The sequence below is a fragment of the Brassica rapa genome, chromosome A09, assembly GCF_000309985.2.
Source record: "Brassica rapa cultivar Chiifu-401-42 chromosome A09, CAAS_Brap_v3.01, whole genome shotgun sequence".
In the NCBI taxonomy this organism is placed as follows: domain Eukaryota; kingdom Viridiplantae; phylum Streptophyta; class Magnoliopsida; order Brassicales; family Brassicaceae; genus Brassica; species Brassica rapa.
The window spans coordinates 36,565,764-36,582,291 of record NC_024803.2 but is presented as its reverse complement, the minus strand read 5'-3'; the positions used below and the strand labels follow the sequence as shown (position 1 = coordinate 36,582,291).

The 16,528-nt window shown below is 32.2% G+C and overlaps 3 protein-coding genes across 8 annotated transcripts; 2 read left to right on the top strand and 1 right to left on the bottom strand.

The window, feature by feature from the left end:
- Positions 1-239: 239 nt before the first annotated feature.
- Positions 240-1,811, top strand: LOC103841716 (MATH domain and coiled-coil domain-containing protein At3g58340). Its single transcript, XM_018654130.2, is given in 5 exon segments — positions 240-576; positions 673-833; positions 977-1,218; positions 1,320-1,555; positions 1,557-1,811. Coding segments are annotated over 5 exon segments (813 nt in total). The 5' UTR covers positions 240-469; the 3' UTR covers positions 1,624-1,811.
- A 296-nt stretch (positions 1,812-2,107) lies between these two features.
- On the top strand, positions 2,108-7,039 carry LOC103841715 (MATH domain and coiled-coil domain-containing protein At3g58370-like). 6 transcript variants are annotated; one of them, XM_033280139.1, is made up of 5 exons: positions 2,108-3,175; positions 3,284-4,966; positions 5,048-5,104; positions 6,312-6,557; positions 6,746-7,039. In XM_033280139.1, exons 1-2 carry the CDS (start codon positions 2,948-2,950, stop codon positions 3,686-3,688), a joined length of 633 nt encoding a protein of 210 aa, XP_033136030.1. In that variant the 5' UTR covers positions 2,108-2,947; the 3' UTR covers positions 3,689-4,966; positions 5,048-5,104; positions 6,312-6,557; positions 6,746-7,039. The 6 variants fall into 6 exon arrangements, with proteins under 6 accessions (XP_033136030.1, XP_033136029.1, XP_033136026.1 ...); XM_033280138.1 differs by having other exon boundaries at positions 3,284-6,557; XM_033280135.1 differs by lacking the exon at positions 2,108-3,175 and having other exon boundaries at positions 3,689-4,010; positions 4,446-6,557.
- Positions 7,040-8,381: 1,342 nt separating this feature from the next.
- LOC103841714 (MATH domain and coiled-coil domain-containing protein At3g58370) lies at positions 8,382-13,448 on the bottom strand. Its single transcript, XM_033280123.1, has 5 exons — positions 12,338-13,448; positions 11,015-11,215; positions 10,771-10,928; positions 10,349-10,659; positions 8,382-10,207 (listed from the first exon to the last, which is right to left on the bottom strand). Exons 2-5 carry the CDS (start codon positions 11,119-11,121, stop codon positions 9,803-9,805), a joined length of 981 nt encoding a protein of 326 aa, XP_033136014.1. The 5' UTR covers positions 11,122-11,215; positions 12,338-13,448; the 3' UTR covers positions 8,382-9,802.
- Positions 13,449-16,528: the final 3,080 nt, after the last annotated feature.

Below are 16,528 nucleotides of genomic sequence, written 5' to 3'. Positions count from 1 at the left end.
AAATGTATGCATCTTCTTAATACATCTTTGTCTTTTTAGTACTCCCTTTCCTTCTCCCCTTAATACAGACTAACCTGTGGCGCGTGGGATACAAGTCAAGTATCAAAGTTCATTGATCTTGTCCTTCCAGAGAAAACTGAGATTGAGTATGAAGAAAAGAATCAGGGGTAGAAGAAACTAAGCTTGATGATTAAGTATTCTCTTTAATATTCATATGGAGGACCCTTTTCTTAACTCATAATTATGTGGAGTATCAAGTCATGATGGCCTAAGGCTCTTCCCATCTGCTCACGTAACATGCATGAGGCTCCTACATTTTCTTTGTATATCTATTTGTTACAAGAAGATACTCTACGAAAAAAGACAAGTCTACCTCGCTGAACCTGTAAGGTAAGCATATTCTCTATTTCCAAGTATTTATACTCTTGTTTCTCTTCTTCTCCCTGTACCAGAAGTTAGATTCTCATCAATGGAGAATCCTAACAAGAAAAAGCTTGCTTGGTTGATAAAGAACTTCTCCTCTTTGCCATCTGACAAGCTTTATTCTGCACCAGTCCTGATCAGTGGCTTCTATTGGTAAAGCTACAAGTCTTTGTTTAATTTGGATACACTTGAAGTCAATCATTCATACTTCATTTTGTATGATTATTGTTTTTGGTTTTCTTGTGACAGGGATCTTTTCACCTATCCCAAGGGATACAAAGGTGGTGATTCGTTGGTTGTGTCTCTCGCTGTTACTGATGGTCAATCATTGCCTTCTGGATGGGCAAGTTACGTTAAGTTTCGCCTTACTATAGTAAATCATCTTTCTCATGAACTCTCCATACACAGAGGTGAATCTTTACTAGCATCTGCTCACTAGTTGATCCATGTTGGTCAAAAGAGTCCTTGTCAGTGTCTGTATGTCACAGGACTGCATAGTTCACGCAGTGCTATAACTGTTGTTGGTTAACTAACGGAGTGAAACATTGTACAGAGACAAGTATTTGGTTTGATCAGAAAGCTCCAGGATGGGGCTTATCAGGAATGCTCCCCTTCGCCAAACTCCATGACAAAGATGGTGGCTTCCTAGTGAACGATGAACTAAAGATCGTTGCTGAATTAGAGGCTCTTGAAGTTATTGGCACGTTAGATGAGTCTAAAGATTTGCTTGACAAGACTTCATCATCAGTAAATGAAAGAATAGATGTTAATGGGTTTCAGGTTCTTCCATCACAGGTAAGAAACTAAAGAGTGGTGCAAATCAGTGAAAGGAAAATTTACTCTCTAAAATTTACTCTCTCAGACACTTTGTGACTTCTATTTTTTTTAACTGGCAGGTGGAATCTGTGAGAGGGATATTTGAAAGGCATCCAGACCTAGCAGAAAAGTTCCGTGCAAAGAACCAACATCTTAGGACAGCATGCATGAACTTCTTGCTCAGTCTTAGCGAGATGTTGCACAAATCACTTCAGGAGCTCTCTAATGAAGACCTGGTGGAAGCAGACGTTGCACTGACATACTTGAAAAATGCAGGGTTTAAGGTGGGTTGGCTTGAGAAGAGTCTGGACCAACTCAAAAGAACATAAGGAGACGGGTTTCTCAGTACAAGAATCTACTCCATATATTGTGTTTGTAATATGAAAATTAAGTAACAAGAAAAAACACAAGTATCTGCCACTAAATAAAGTAATAAACTGTTATACCCAGTGGCGGAGCCAGCTAGACTTATATTTATAAACATATAACAGATGGGTCAATAACTAAAAATTGTAATATTTTCTTAGTTATTAACTTCAAAATACACGTAAAATTTTCTTTTTTTTCAACAATCTACATGGGTCATTTGACACCTCCTCACAACAAGCTACTGGTTATACCTACATAAGATTTTATATTTTTATTCATGCACCCTGGTGAATCGGATGTATCGAGAAACTATTAATTATTTACACTACTAGTAATAGTTACTCGTGCGTCGTATTAACTTGAATGCACCAATAGTATATCTAGCTTTTTACTAGTATTATCTTGCATGCACCAATAGTTATTTTAGTTCATGTTTCCAAAGCAATGCTCAGACGATTCGCTTTCCTCCTCGACGTAATAAAAACGATTTGCATTCCTCTCTCTATCTCTTCTTCATGTTTTAAAGTAGTAGTATTGTAGTGTAAGCGTTTACTGACTGCGTCTATCTTTCTTGAATCCTCCTCTGCAGTGTAATCACTTCACCTTTCCAACCTTAGTTCTCTGGTGTATTGGAACATACGGTTTCACTTCATGTGTGTTGGTTCGATCTTGTATCGCTTCACTGTTGTGTTTTTTTAGAGTCCATATATCGTGAATTATAGATTTTTATGTGTTTTCTTTTATAACTGTTTGTGAACTTTGTTGAGTGACATACCTTTCATGTTTTGGTAGTGTGCTTTAGACTCTGGAGCCTCTCTTTAATGGTGAATAAAGCTGATGATAACAAGTTCACTTGGGTGATTAAGGATTTCTCCTCTCTGCAATCTTTTGAAATCTGCTCTGATGAATTTTTGATTGGTGGCTACAAATGGTACAAGAGTAAATTGTTTGCTAATGTTGTTTAGGTGCTATCCTCCACAGATTCGCTAATTCTTTTGTTCGTTTTTTTCACTGTAGGCGTCTTTTTGCTTATCCAAAAGGAATTGAAACTGACTACTTGTCGCTGTATCTGGGAGTAGAAACTTTTGAATACTTGCCCCTTAGATGGAGAAGACACGCAAAATTTTCACTCCAAGTAGTAAATCCAATTTATGAACAATCCCCTATACTGCGAGGTACGCTATTAGCTCATGGTTTGAACTTTGAACAATCATATTCTTCAAGTTTAATGTGTTGTGAAATGTTTTTTTAACTAGATGAGTTCTATGTTTCTTGATTTTACAGAAGTAAAGGAGTGGCGGTTTAATCAACAGGTTCCCTTCTTTGGACTTCTATAAAAATGCTTCCACTTGTAATTGTTGATTCCAAAGATGGTGGGTTTCTTGTGAATGATGAGCTCAAGATTGTTGCGGAGGTAGATGTTCTTCAAGTTACCGTAGCATCTGATGCATCAGAGCGATCTCAAGAGGCAGCATATTATGTTACGGGATCTAGTGATTTGCAAAAGGAAACTCGAGTGGGAAACGAAACCGTTGATGTCAACGGGTTTCAAGTCTCTACATCACAAGTAAGCTAATTAAGACTAGTTCTCAACTCTTTTCTTGCGGGACAAAACCAAGATTCATGTCTCCAAAACTTAATGACATGGATTTTTTATATTTTGTTGCACTTGTAGGTAGCATCTGTGAGGTGTATATTTGAAAAACACCCAGACTTTGCATCAAAAGTCCTTTCAAATAATCAGCATCTGAAGTCGACATACATGAATGTTCTCCTTGGACTAATTGAAACACTATGCCAGTTGCCTGAGAAGCTCTCTGATGTTGATTTGTCTGAAGCATCGGCTGCAGTTGTATACTTAACGCAGGTTGGCTTTAAAATGGATTGGTTGGAAAAGAAGCTCCAGGAATTAAAGGAAAAGAAGAAGAAGATGAACACTGGCAAGGCTCAGCTGCAACACATGGAGGAAGAGTTTAAAATACTCAACAAGAAATGCTTAGACCTGAAAGATCTTCTGGACAAGCAGAATGAAGATTTGTCTGCCGCCAATGTTGCTTTCTCGTTCGATGATGTTGTTTGATGTTTCAATAGTTGTCTACGTGCATAGCTGTAGAACGACTTATATTAAAAAACGGAGGGAGTATGTTATTAGAGCATGTACAACGGGGGTTTTTAATAAATCCTAAAGTACAAATCCTTCACTATTAAGCATATAATATTAATATTAAACTCACATAACTTAAGGATCAATCCTTTCCTAAGGATTATTTTGCGTGAATCCCTGTTGACGTGGCACTTGTTTTTTGTCTATCGCGTGCAGGGTTTCCCGTGTTCGTGTCATTTGAAGTGGAGAGGAGAAAAAAAAAAGTTTGTCTCTCCGATTGGCGATTCGCTCTCTCCGGGTAAGATTTTTGAATCGACGGGTTGTTATGTTCTTCTCCTCTGATTCTTTGGATTTACATAGGGTTTCATGTGTTTCTCTTCGCAAATTAGGTTACGGAATTGGAGATTAGGGTTTTCAATCGAATCGGGTTTCATCACGTTTTGAATTTCAATCAATTTCGGGTATCTTTCGTTTGTAATAAAGGTTTCAAATCGATAGAGGTATCATTCGATAGGAGTTTAATAGGGCTTTGAATCAGATTAAATATCGTGAGTCTTGTGTTTAAAAATGATTTGTGTTTCAATCGATTTGGGGTATCTTTCCTTTGAAAAGGTTTCAAATCGAGTCTCCTGTCGGAGTATTGGGTTTGATTAATCATTTTGACTGATTCTTTGAAATGTGTTGATGTTTGGTTATATTTTTTGTATTAACGAGTGTGGTTATCTTCTTTCAGGTTTAAAAGACATGGGACGATATAGCTACAGCCAACCCAGTTCATCAGACGAGTATGATATAGACATTACTTCGCTTCTTGAAGCAGAATGTCAAATCTACGCGGATGAAGCTGAGAGTAGGCAGACTATAGTTGAGCCGGTTGCGTACGTTCCTCAACCTGAGTGTGATGATGGAATTCCCAAGACCTGCTACTGTGGTGCTGAGCCTGTCGTTGCAATAGCTTGCACAAGGAAAGATCAAGGGAGAAGGTACTTCACCTGTGCCAATGCGGATGATGGAGACTGCCATATATGGAAATGGTGGGATGTGGCCGTCATGGAGGAGTTTGGTGACCATCAGAGACAACTTAGGGAGCTTAAGGCCCAAGCTGACTCGAGTGATGAGAAGCTGGTAAAGGTTGAGAAGACAGTGGGTGAGTTGGCTAAGAGGAAAACCGGAATCACAAATGGCCTTCCAGTGGTTGTTTGTGCGATGGTTAGTCTCTTCTTTGTACTATGTGTGCTGGTCTCGTTCAAGTGGGTTAGTTTCTTCCCTTATGCTTATTTTTTCTTGTTTATTTTACTTTAAAACTTATGACTCTTTTATCTCATTTCTGTTCAGGAGGAGCTTCAGAGGATGATAAGGAGACTCTTTTAGCTCATGTCTGCACTTTAGAAGGTAATGTACAAACAACTTCCAACTCTTTTACGTAATGCTTGTGTTTTGTTCTGTAGTTAAGTTGTTTTTATAAATATGTTTAAACTCGAAATGAAACCTAAAATATTTTAAAGTCTAAAACTCAGATTTGATTGGTGATAAATGCAACTTAATTGCGCGCTACCTTCCTAACTCCTCTGAGTTGATAGGGTTAAATGTATAGCAATTGCTTTCTACCTTCCTAACTCCTTTGAATTGATTGCTAGTAATTGTAAGTTAGCTAGAAAATCCCCTACTTAAGTCTCTGTGATGCTAAAATATAGTGACACAGAGCATTGCATAACCATGGATACCACCTCTGGTTTTGTTAATCTACTCAATAACCAATCGGTTGTTGACCTTGAGTCACCCGAAGTGGATACCACCCCTAGTTCTGATCAGTCTGCGGTGAAGGAGAGGAGGAAGTGGACTATGAAGGATGATAAAATCCTGATAGGAGCATGGCTTAACACAAGTAAAGACCCTGTGGTGAGCAACGAGCAAAAAGGTGGAGCTTTCTGGAAGAGGATCCAAGACTACTACAACTCAAGCCCACAGCTCGTTGGGACAATACCTAGAGAGCTTGGTCAGTGCAAGCAGAGGTGGGCTAGGATCAACGATCTTGTCTGCAAGTTTGTTGGAAGTTATGAAGCGGCTTTGAGGGAGCAGCGTAGTGGTCAAAACGATGATGATGTGATGAAAGCAGCCCTTGATATCTTCTATAATGACTACTCCATCAAGTTCAACTTGGAACATGCGTGGAGGGAGTTGAGACATGACAGGAAATGGTGCTCCACCAATCTCTCTAAGGACACTGTGAAGGAAAAAAGGAAACAAACGGTGGAGGTTGATGGAGAAGACGATGTGGGAGTAGCCGAGCGTAGACCTATGGGTGTGAAGGCTAGTAAAGCGGCTTGTAAGAAGAAGAAGAGTGGTAGAGAAGAGGAGTTGGAAAAGATACAGGGAATTTTGGACACGAAACACAAAATATCTAAAGAGAAAGTTCTTGCGCGTTTACTAGCCAAAAGTGATCCTCTCTCTGAGATGGAAACTTCTTTAAAACTGAAATTGATGTCTGAGATGTTCTGATGTTTAGTAGAGTAGTTTAAGGTATTAAACTTGTTTTGAGATGTTGTTTGTTGTGATTGGTAATATACTTTGCTAACTCTTACTTTATTTGATGTTGCAGGGTCAAGTTCACGGGTGCATGAAGTGTAGTGAAAGTCACGGGTGAAGGTGTTTTGTTGTTTTCCCAAGTCACGGGTTGTATTATGTTTGCATGAAGTCACGGATGTTGTGTTTCATGTCTCGGCTTATATATATCTCTTGTACTCTCTTTATTCCAAGCACTTGTAATCTCTTTTATTCGAACTTGTAATCTCTTCGGCGAATTTGAAACTCCAAACTAGTAACCACTTATTGTAACTCCAGACAAGTAAGCACCTATTGTAACTCTTGTTTTTGTGTTTTGTTCTTCTTACGTGTTGTTATTAAGTTGATGCTATTTCTTCATCTGATGCTTCCGATTAATTATAAGACTAAGATCATCTTGTTGATGTTATTATAATGGACACGAAAGATAGTATTATAATGCATCCTCTTTCTCTGTTATTGATGTGTTAGACAATTGATGTTTAGTACGCACTCAGTACGATACAACGGAATTTGAAGAAGGAGATGTACCTAGCAGTTCACGGGTGCATAAGCCTCGTGATACAGACCTCCCTCCAAGCGTCACTGAAATTCGTGCCAATCGGGTTCGGGTCCGAGAGCAAGAAACACATTACCAATTGAAGAATGATTTGATCGAAAATATTTGGAACAAATTTGGTGATGAAAACTAATAATTGTTGTATTTCAAATTTAATCATGGAATAAATAAATTTTTCAATTTAATAAATTAATATTTCAATTTAACATGTTTGATTCTTTTCAAAAAAATAAAAATATTTTCAAATTTATAATTTTTATATTCTTAAGGATTCCTAATGAATAACACCACTGGACATACTTATTTGATTAGAATCCTTAACTATTTAGAAAAAAAAAAATTTAATATAATATAGCTAAGGATTCCAATGGTGAGTACACCATTGGAGATGCTCTTAGCTCATGTTCGTTCGACATGCATGCATCTTCTTTATTATTAGTACTAGGTAATAACTTGCGCATTGTACGGGATGTGATTATTAATTTTGTTATTTTTAATAAAAAGACATTAAATTTGTTTAATCTTTAAATCTGTTTAATTTGGTTATTGGTTTGGTTTTAAGTTTTTTTTTGTTTTTTAATATTCATTTTAATTTATTCGGTTAAAATGTTTGATTTTTTAGTTTTTTTTTACGGTAAAAACCAAAAATTAATATTATTTATTTATTTCCATGTTATGAATTTTAGATAGTTGTCACGTCGAACCAATAGTTTCATATTATAGTTTCTAAACAGATAATAGTTTAAGAAAAAGAGAAGAAAATTATTAAGACAAATCATTTCACTACAATTTGGTCAGTAGTGAAAGACTCATTAAAAAAAATATTTCAACTTTCAAAAAAATGAGATACTTCAATTGTGGTGAATACTTAGTTACAAGGTGCTTACATCAAGGTTCACATATATGTGTATGTAAAAATTATATAAAAATAACTGACAAATATATAAATATATTGTTAATTAATATTAAATAATATTTGTGTTCAAAATAATACATGGAAGATAAAATTAAAATTAATTAAAAATAAAAAAGGCCTTAACATTAGTCAGTTTTTTCATATAAATAAAATAAAATTGTATCTGTAAATAAAGATAGGCACAAATCAAATATCTAGGTATTTGGAAGCTTTCGTGTCGATTCGATCTTTAGCCACCTAGATATTCGATGACTCGGATATCCGAAATGTTTTAGAATTTTAAAGAATATCCGATTTGATCCGTAAATAAAATAAAATAAAATTTTAAAATAACTGAAAATTTTAATAATAACATTTTATTACAAAAATAAAACATTATTTAACTTTTTAAATTCTAGTACCTAATATAATAAATTTAATTCATAAAAAATATTGCAACACTGATATAAAGTATAATATATATAACATATATACATAATTCTGTATATATATGTACATATATGCATATAACAAATCAAATTAGATATTTGTTCCTAAAAATATTGATATTTGTGATTTGCTTCTTTTTTGGATATTATATTTTAGTATTTGATTTGTTTCGTAGAGTTATGGATATCTAGATTTTTTGGTTCAAATCAAAACGGATAACGAATCGAATCAAAATTTATGAAAGTTTTGCTCAACTTTATCCGTAAACAATAAAAATAAATATATATATAGTTTGGCTTTTGATTCGTTATCTATTTTTATTCGAACAAAAAAATCCAGAGTTTTATTGAAATTATGTATGTGAGTTTTATATTAAAAAAACCGCGAAGTACATAGTGTGAACACATTTATGGATATAGTGTGAACGTGTTAGCATACTTATTATCAAATCATTGTGAGGCTACGAGGTGTCTAATATAATGTGAATGCATTTATTACAATATTTCTCTTTTAATATATAATGGATTTTCACAATATTAAAAAAATATCAATTTTTGATTATTTAGTGTATTATTTATTGTAATTAAACTACCGATAGAATTTTAATAAACAGAACTTTTTTAAGTTTACAATTTACTATTAAATAATGTATTGAAACGATTTTTTTCCAAAATGTATCTTTCCAAAACAGAGACATTTTTCGAAATAGAGGTAGTATTTCAGTTACATAAACAAAGATCTTTTTTAGGAGTCGGCGTTTGGGTACCCATTCAGGTTCGGTTTGGGTCTATTCAAATTTGGATTTTCAGGGTTAAAGATTTTTGTTCCATTCGGGTATTTATAAATTTAAATTCAATATATACTTCAAATTTCTCAAAATTTAAAAACAAAATTATATATTGCATATAACTTTGAATAACAAATGCTAAAATACTTAAATTTAACATAAATTGGTGTGGCTTGAACATTAATTGGATAGATAATCAATAGATATTTCAAATATTTTTGGCTTTTTTGAGTATTGTTTAGCTATTTCACACCTTAATTTTGACTATTTGTATATATTTTCAAGTATTTTGGAAAAATAAAAAATATCTTATATATTTCAGATATTTTTTTATATTTTTTATATATTTTTATATATTACATTTAAAAATAACTAATATATTTAGGTATATAAATTTAATTCGGATACATTCGGGTACCTGAAATATTTCGGTTCGGGTCAGGTTTGGTTTCGGTTTTCTAGATACCAAAATTTTGAACCCATTCGGATATTTAATCAATTTTGGTTCGGATTCATACTACTTTTTCGGATCGAATTCGGTACTTCGGATTCAGATTTTTTACCAAGCCTTAATCTTATCAATGAGGAAGGGTGATGGAACCGTTGAGGTCAATGGCTTTCGAGTTTTCTATTCAGAGGTAATAACATATACTTCATTCAACCATCATCACTCTTGGTTAGTAGTTCTTACATCAAACTTATACACAGGTAAGAGTGTATAAAAAGAATTTTGGAAAGACACCCTGAAACCGCATTAATAACATTCATCCAAAATACTACAAAACTCACGGACGTACGATTCTTTTATGTTAAAAGCGTTCAAAGAGTAGAAAACTATCAAACAACATCATCGAACGAGAGAGCAACATTGGCGGCCGTCACATCTGCATTCTGCTTCTCTACAAGATCTTTAAGTTCCAAACATTTCTTGTTGAGTACCTTAAACTCTTCCTCCATGTGTTGCAGCTGAGCCTTGCCAGTGTACACTTTCGTCTTCTTTTCCCTTACTTCCTCCAGCTTCTCCTCCAACCAATCCACTTTAAAGCCAACCTGGGTTAAGTATGAAACGGCAGCCGATGCTTCATCCAAATCATCATCAGAGAGCTTCTCAGGCAACTGGCAGAGTGTTTCAATTAGTCCGAGGAGAACATTCATGTATGTCGACTTCAGAAGCTGACTATTTGAACGAACTTTTGATGCCAAGTCTGGGTGTTTTTCAAATATACACCTCACATATGCCACCTGCGAGTGAAAAACATATAAAAAAAACATGTAATATAAGTTCTGGAGATATTAAAAAACATGTAATATATGATTTTCTGATACTTGGAGGTTATTTTTATCAACACAAGCACTCGTGTGTATTTGTCTTAATCATCTTACCTGTAATGTAGAGACTTGAAACCCATTGACATCAACGGTTTCGTTTCCCACTGAAGTTTCCTTGTGCAAGTCACTAGATCCCGTACCATACTCGGTCATCTTTGTTTTTTTCATAGGTTGGACTGCTACCTCTTGAGATCCCTCTGATTCATCATTAGATTCACCGATAACTTGAAGAATATTTATCTCCGCAACAATCTTGAGCTCATCATTCACAAGAAATCCACCATCATTGGCATTAAGTTTAGCAAGTGGAAGAATTTTAGTAAAACCAAAAGAGGGAGTCTTCTGATCAAACCACTCAGTGGCTTCTGTAAAATCAAGAAACATACAAGTCATCTTAAGACAAAACAAGCATTTCACAAAACATTAGAAATTTATGGAATACGTTTTGCTCAGACCATAACCTAATAAAAGCGTACCTCGCAGTATGGAGGACTTGTCTGAAAATTGATTTACTACTTTGAGTGAAAATTTTGTGTTCCTTCTCCATTCAAGTGGCAATGATTCATGATCGGCTACTCCAAGATACAGAGACAAGCAATCAACTTTCGATCCCTTTGGATAAGCAATAAGACACCTACAGTAAAAAAAAACGATTTAGCACCTAAAAAAATCTTACATGGACAGAAAATAACACTAGAAAGCAAGTTTTTTCTCTCGTACCATTTGAGGCCACCAATCAAAAATTCATCAGAGTAGATCCTCCGAGATTGTAGAGAGGAGAAATCTTTAATCACCCAAGTGAACTTGTTATCAGCTTCACTCACCATTCCAGACAGACTCCAGAGTCTCAATCACACTGGCCAAAACTTGAAAGGTAACTAACTACTGAACCCCTTTGAAGAAATGTCACTTACCAAACATCAATACTATTAAAACAGGAACATGTCCTATTGATAATAGTTGAGTCCAACTATTTATTTATTTTATTTAAGGAACTACTTACTATTATTTTTATATAAATGTATCTAATTAATTATTTTATAACTGTATATATGTTAATTAAATCACTAACCACGTTCTCTTTGTTAACAACAAAAGAAGTTATCGATCATTCTCCAAGAAAATCAGTTCGATTATTATTTTTGATTTTTGATGTATACTCAATTTCTCAAGATTTAACCCAGATACATAAACAATTTTCTACTCTTGGAATCTCGATCCAACTTGCAAATAGAAGTGTGTAAACAGTTCAACTTATACGGCGAACATATCGTAGATTTAAGAAATTCTCTCTTTTTGGGTCCTAATGTGTTTAAATCAGATCTTTTATGGCAAATTTATACTTTTAAGATAAAACAACAAGGAAAAAGACGAAATAATCATTTGTGTGTGATTGCGGAGGCCATTGTTATGTTGCAGGAAACCCTAAAATGTCGAAGAAGATGAAACTTCTTTTTTTTCTTGCTAAAATATCAATACTATTGAATCAGGATCATGACCAATTGATTGAAATTTAGTCCCACAATAACTATCTTATACTTATTTTATAACCACTTCTATAATTCCAAATTAATAGGAATCCATTTCTTCCTAATGTACTAAAAAACTGTCCACAACCTTTTAATATTAGAATCAACTTTTGCATTTTACTCAACTTTGAAACAACTACAACTGAATAATCATATTAAATTCACTATTCATATTATATATTTATAAATATCAATTGTAATTTAAATAACAAAATCAAATTATATAAGTAAATTTAACAAATTGTATCAAAAAGTTTTAAAGTATAAAAATGATTTTAATACAAAATGGGTTATAATTTAAATATTTTATTTTAATCTATTATATTAAAACAACATCAAGATCTATTGACATAAACGTGGTAAAATTATTAAAATGTCTTATTAATCATATAATAAATATATTATACAAAGAAAAACACAAATATTAATAAAATATAAATATAAAAATTAAATTTCTAAAAAAATATAAAACAAAAAATATACCCGCCCTTTTAAGGGCGGGTTAGAATCTAGTAAGCCAATGAAAACACATCAAAACCTATAATGCACTATGGACTTATAAAACACAACAGTGAAGCGAAACAAGATGAACTATTAATTTCGAACCAAACACTGGAAACAACTCAAACTAGTTACCTTAAAAAGAGGAAAATGAAAACGTTTGTTCTAGAAACAGAGACGCTGTCACTAAACTCTTACACTGCAAGACTACTTTAAAACGTCTCTTTTATTCTGTACTTCTTGTCTTGTCACGTTTCTATAATTTTTTTTACTATTAATTGCACTTCACTTATTTAGTTATTTCTTTTGATTATTTGTCTCTTCCTAAAAAAATTTTCTTTATTGCATTTCGGTTTTTTCTCAAACATGATTTAAATCTATTATTTTTGTCCAAAAAAGAATTTAAATCTATTATTTTTTGTTAACACTATCAATTGGTAGTAAATGAATATAGAGAATTTAGGCTGTACATACAAGAAATCTAAAATAACAAAATACCCACCCCATAATCGTTACACTGTCCAACTTTTAATAACCCGAAAATACCCCTAAGCACCTAAACCCTACGATAGCCTAGGAAAGATTTCTTGTCTGTAATAAAAGATTTGGACAATCTTACACGCAACCCTTCAATTGCGTAATCTCCCTCCTTCAAAAAAAAAAGAAGATTTTTGTACGTCTTTGTATAATCTCATCTTGTAAATCGGTGGGCTCATACAGAAAGTTAAGTTAGAAGACCAAATCTTAACGGAAACTTAAGATTTTCTATCAAAACTCAACGACGGTTTTAACGAACTTAAATAAAATGAAATGAAGTTGAGCAAAAAAAAGTTAAATAAAATGAAATGAAAATTTAAATAAAATGAACTTAGTTTCATCAAAACTTAAACAACATTAGATTTGAACCCTACGTCTACGAATACTTTTTCATTTCATAAATATAATTGATGTTATTATAAATGTTTTAAATATATAATTTATATTTTAATGTTATATATTTTATAGCTCTATAATATTATTGTTTATATTTTTATTTGACATTATTAATATATAATGATTTGTTTAATACTTTTATTTTGTTATTATTTTTATTATTTACAAATATATTTTTGAATTAGGTAGAATAAAATAAAAATCTGAAAATTAAATAGAAAACCTCTTCCAAAATATTTTTTTTCTTTAATTAATACATTTTGTATATTATACATTTTTAAAATTTATTTATTTATATTATAGAACATATATATGTTTAAGATAATTTATATTACATGTAGTGTTAAAAAAATATAATTTAATAAATATCATTTTAGTACTTTTTGAAATTTATAAGTAAACAATGTTTTGTTTAAATAATATAGCCCTATTATTTTAGTAAATTTTATAGATATATGATATTTTCTGGATGTTATGATGTAATTTTTTTATTAAAATTTCAAAATATTGTATTGCTTTAATTTTTACAACATAAACAATTTGTTTTTCTCGTTGTGCATTTCAAAAAAAAAAAATCTTTATTATCTATAATTTTATTTTTTTAAAATTTAAAATATTATCATTTTGAGTTTGAATATTTATTTTCAAAACTGTATATCTTGTCAACGAAAATTACACAACTATTTTTGAGTTTGAAAGATTACATGAATTTTGAATTTGTTTTTGTTACTATGTTATTATCATATAAAATAAATATTTGAATTTTTGGTAATAGTTTTTGAAATTTTTCTCATCAGATTTTTGTTATAATTAAAATAAAAAATAAATAGATAATTGAAATTTAATTTGTCATTAGTATTTAAAATGAATTATTAAAAAAAAATAGTTTTATGAAAACATATTTCTTCAATATACTCTCTCTCTTTGCAAGCTTTATGCATCCGAGTTTAGTCATGCCCCATTAACGAAACCTTCATGGTTATTGTTTTTTAATTTTTTTCCATCAAACTTGTTCTCAGGTAGAGTATGTGAGAAGACAGAGGAGAATGAGGGAGTTTCCGACAGTGATAGGCTTGGTTTCGAGGATGTTGTTTGAATGAAACTCAAACAGTTAAGCTTACAAATATGTGACCTAATCTAATTACAAGGATGATTTACTTCCAACTTACAACGATTTAATATTAAACTCATCTCATGTTGTTCTCTGTCTCTTTGATTGACAAATTAAGTTTCGTTCGGACCAAAACGGCAGCAAAACAGAGTGCGCATCCTCTAAATGTTGGATAGTGTTGTTCTGTAACTTGGCTCTGCATTGATTTTGAAGCTAAGTTTCAAGTTTAGAGGCTTTTTGCTTATTCTATCTTCCAACGGAATGGCTTCAGCCATGATCAATTTCATAGTACTTGTTGGTATTTAAATGAAACTTTAATCCGAAACTAATAGTTTGATGGATGTCCAAAGCTTCAGGCTTCCTGATGAATAGTTTATATTCAGTTTATTTAAGTTTTTGGGGGAAAATGAAGCTATTGTTACTGGATTTGGTCTTCTGAATGAGCCCACCATATTTACAAATTACAAGATGAGATTATACGAAGACTAAAGTACATAAATCTCCTGCAAGATTAAAGAATGAAATCAAATTGGTAAGTCAGTTTCTAACATTAGTTGTCTTGTTGATGCATCAAAATTTTGATCAAGAAAACATTTCTAGGCAATTACGTTTACATATGTTGCATTTTTTGAGATTGAAGAATCGTATATCCTCTAGCTAGGAACACCCTTGAGGTCAGGTCAATGGAAATTAAGTTGCTTCTTTGAGATAATTGTTTTCAGTCAACACTTATGGGCTGTGGATTATTATAGAACTTCATTAGATTACCTTGTGGTTTTCAAACTTAATAATCTCGCAACACATACTCTTCTAGATTATGAATTATTAGAACATCATGAGATTACTTTGCGTTTTCAAACCTAATCTCACACCACATACACATCCAATCATAATTAATTAAAGTTTTTGTAAAGGAGAAGACTGAATATATAAAAAAGAGAAAATTCTAACTTTGGCTTGGATACTGGTTCTTCTTTTGAAGAAATATAAACATATGAATCATGTTCATTTGTGTTAACTAACTGTTATGCATTATGTCCCATATCAGTCTATATTTAATAAGAAAATTTCCAACTTGTGTGTGCATCACATTACATAAAGTCGTTTTCTTCTGCCAGACATTATTAAGTGTGTATTTGTAATATATACATATATATATTATAAAGTTATTTTCTTTTTAGCCACATTTCTCTTAATTGTCGGGCTTAATAAATAGTCACATATATTTATTTATGTTATCTCTTTTTCCCCCACTCAACAAATCCAAAAGTATAGTTCATTGGTTCACAACATTAGTTTTGCCACCGCATTTTAATTTGTAACTTTGTGAATTATAAACGATCTAAATAAAATGTGGTTAGGAAACAAATCAGATTTGCAATCCCAATTGTTATTAGAGATTGAAAACTGAATCTGCAATCCCAATTGATATTAGAGATTGAAAACTGAATCACCCTAGCTTTGTTGTTTATCTCCATCAAGGTCAATTTAATGGTAAAAACGAAAGAAACTTCGTTTTGTCTATTTGTATGCAACTATGCATACTAAAAAGTAAATTAAAAGGTAAAATTTGAAGGCATGCAACTATACATAGACAAAAAGACCAATGGGAAAGTAGTCTCTTAAGTAGCATGATAGACTGTTACGTACTCGTAATGATCACATTAATATGTCATACAAATTACAGTGTGTAAGTATTTTGTATGGTTTATCTAGTCGGGTGTTGAAATTGAACCATAAATGTTCTAAACTTTTTTTTGTATCGAACTTTTTTCGTTTAACTGTGGCCTCAAAGTATTTAGGATTGGTTCTAGTCTGGTTCAGTTACGGTCGGATATTTGTTATGCGTCTTATATATAATTTGGGAGGTATATATCGATCTTCGATCGCGCTTATTATTTTTACACAAAAATACAAATATGATCATCACTAGTTTATCTACTAAAAGACAGTTTTGTTTGTCACTACACTATTTTCTTTTGTAGTAAAAGATTCCCTTATATTGTGGTTTAGACTTTGAATTATTGCTTTTCCGTCTAAGTACAAATATATACACCTCTTAACTTAGCTTTTCAAAATAACCATTTTTAATGTAATAAATCATGCATTGAAACCTATAGTAATCTTTGGAAAAATGAAAAACAAAGTATTTTTTTTCAT

Excerpts from the sequence above, each read along its gene's own strand:
- LOC103841715 (XM_033280135.1), top strand. The coding sequence starts at position 5,393 with ATGCTAAAATATAGTGACACAGAGCATTGCATAACCATGGATACCACC.
- LOC103841714 (XM_033280123.1), bottom strand. The coding sequence starts at position 11,121 with ATGGTGAGTGAAGCTGATAACAAGTTCACTTGGGTGATTAAAGATTTC. Across the intron at positions 10,929-11,014 it reads TTGATTGGTGGCCTCAAATG|GTGTCTTATTGCTTATCCAA; the intron begins GTACGAGAGAAA and ends TTTTTACTGTAG. Across the intron at positions 10,660-10,770 it reads CAAGTCCTCCATACTGCGAG|AAGCCACTGAGTGGTTTGAT; the intron begins GTACGCTTTTAT and ends TTGATTTTACAG.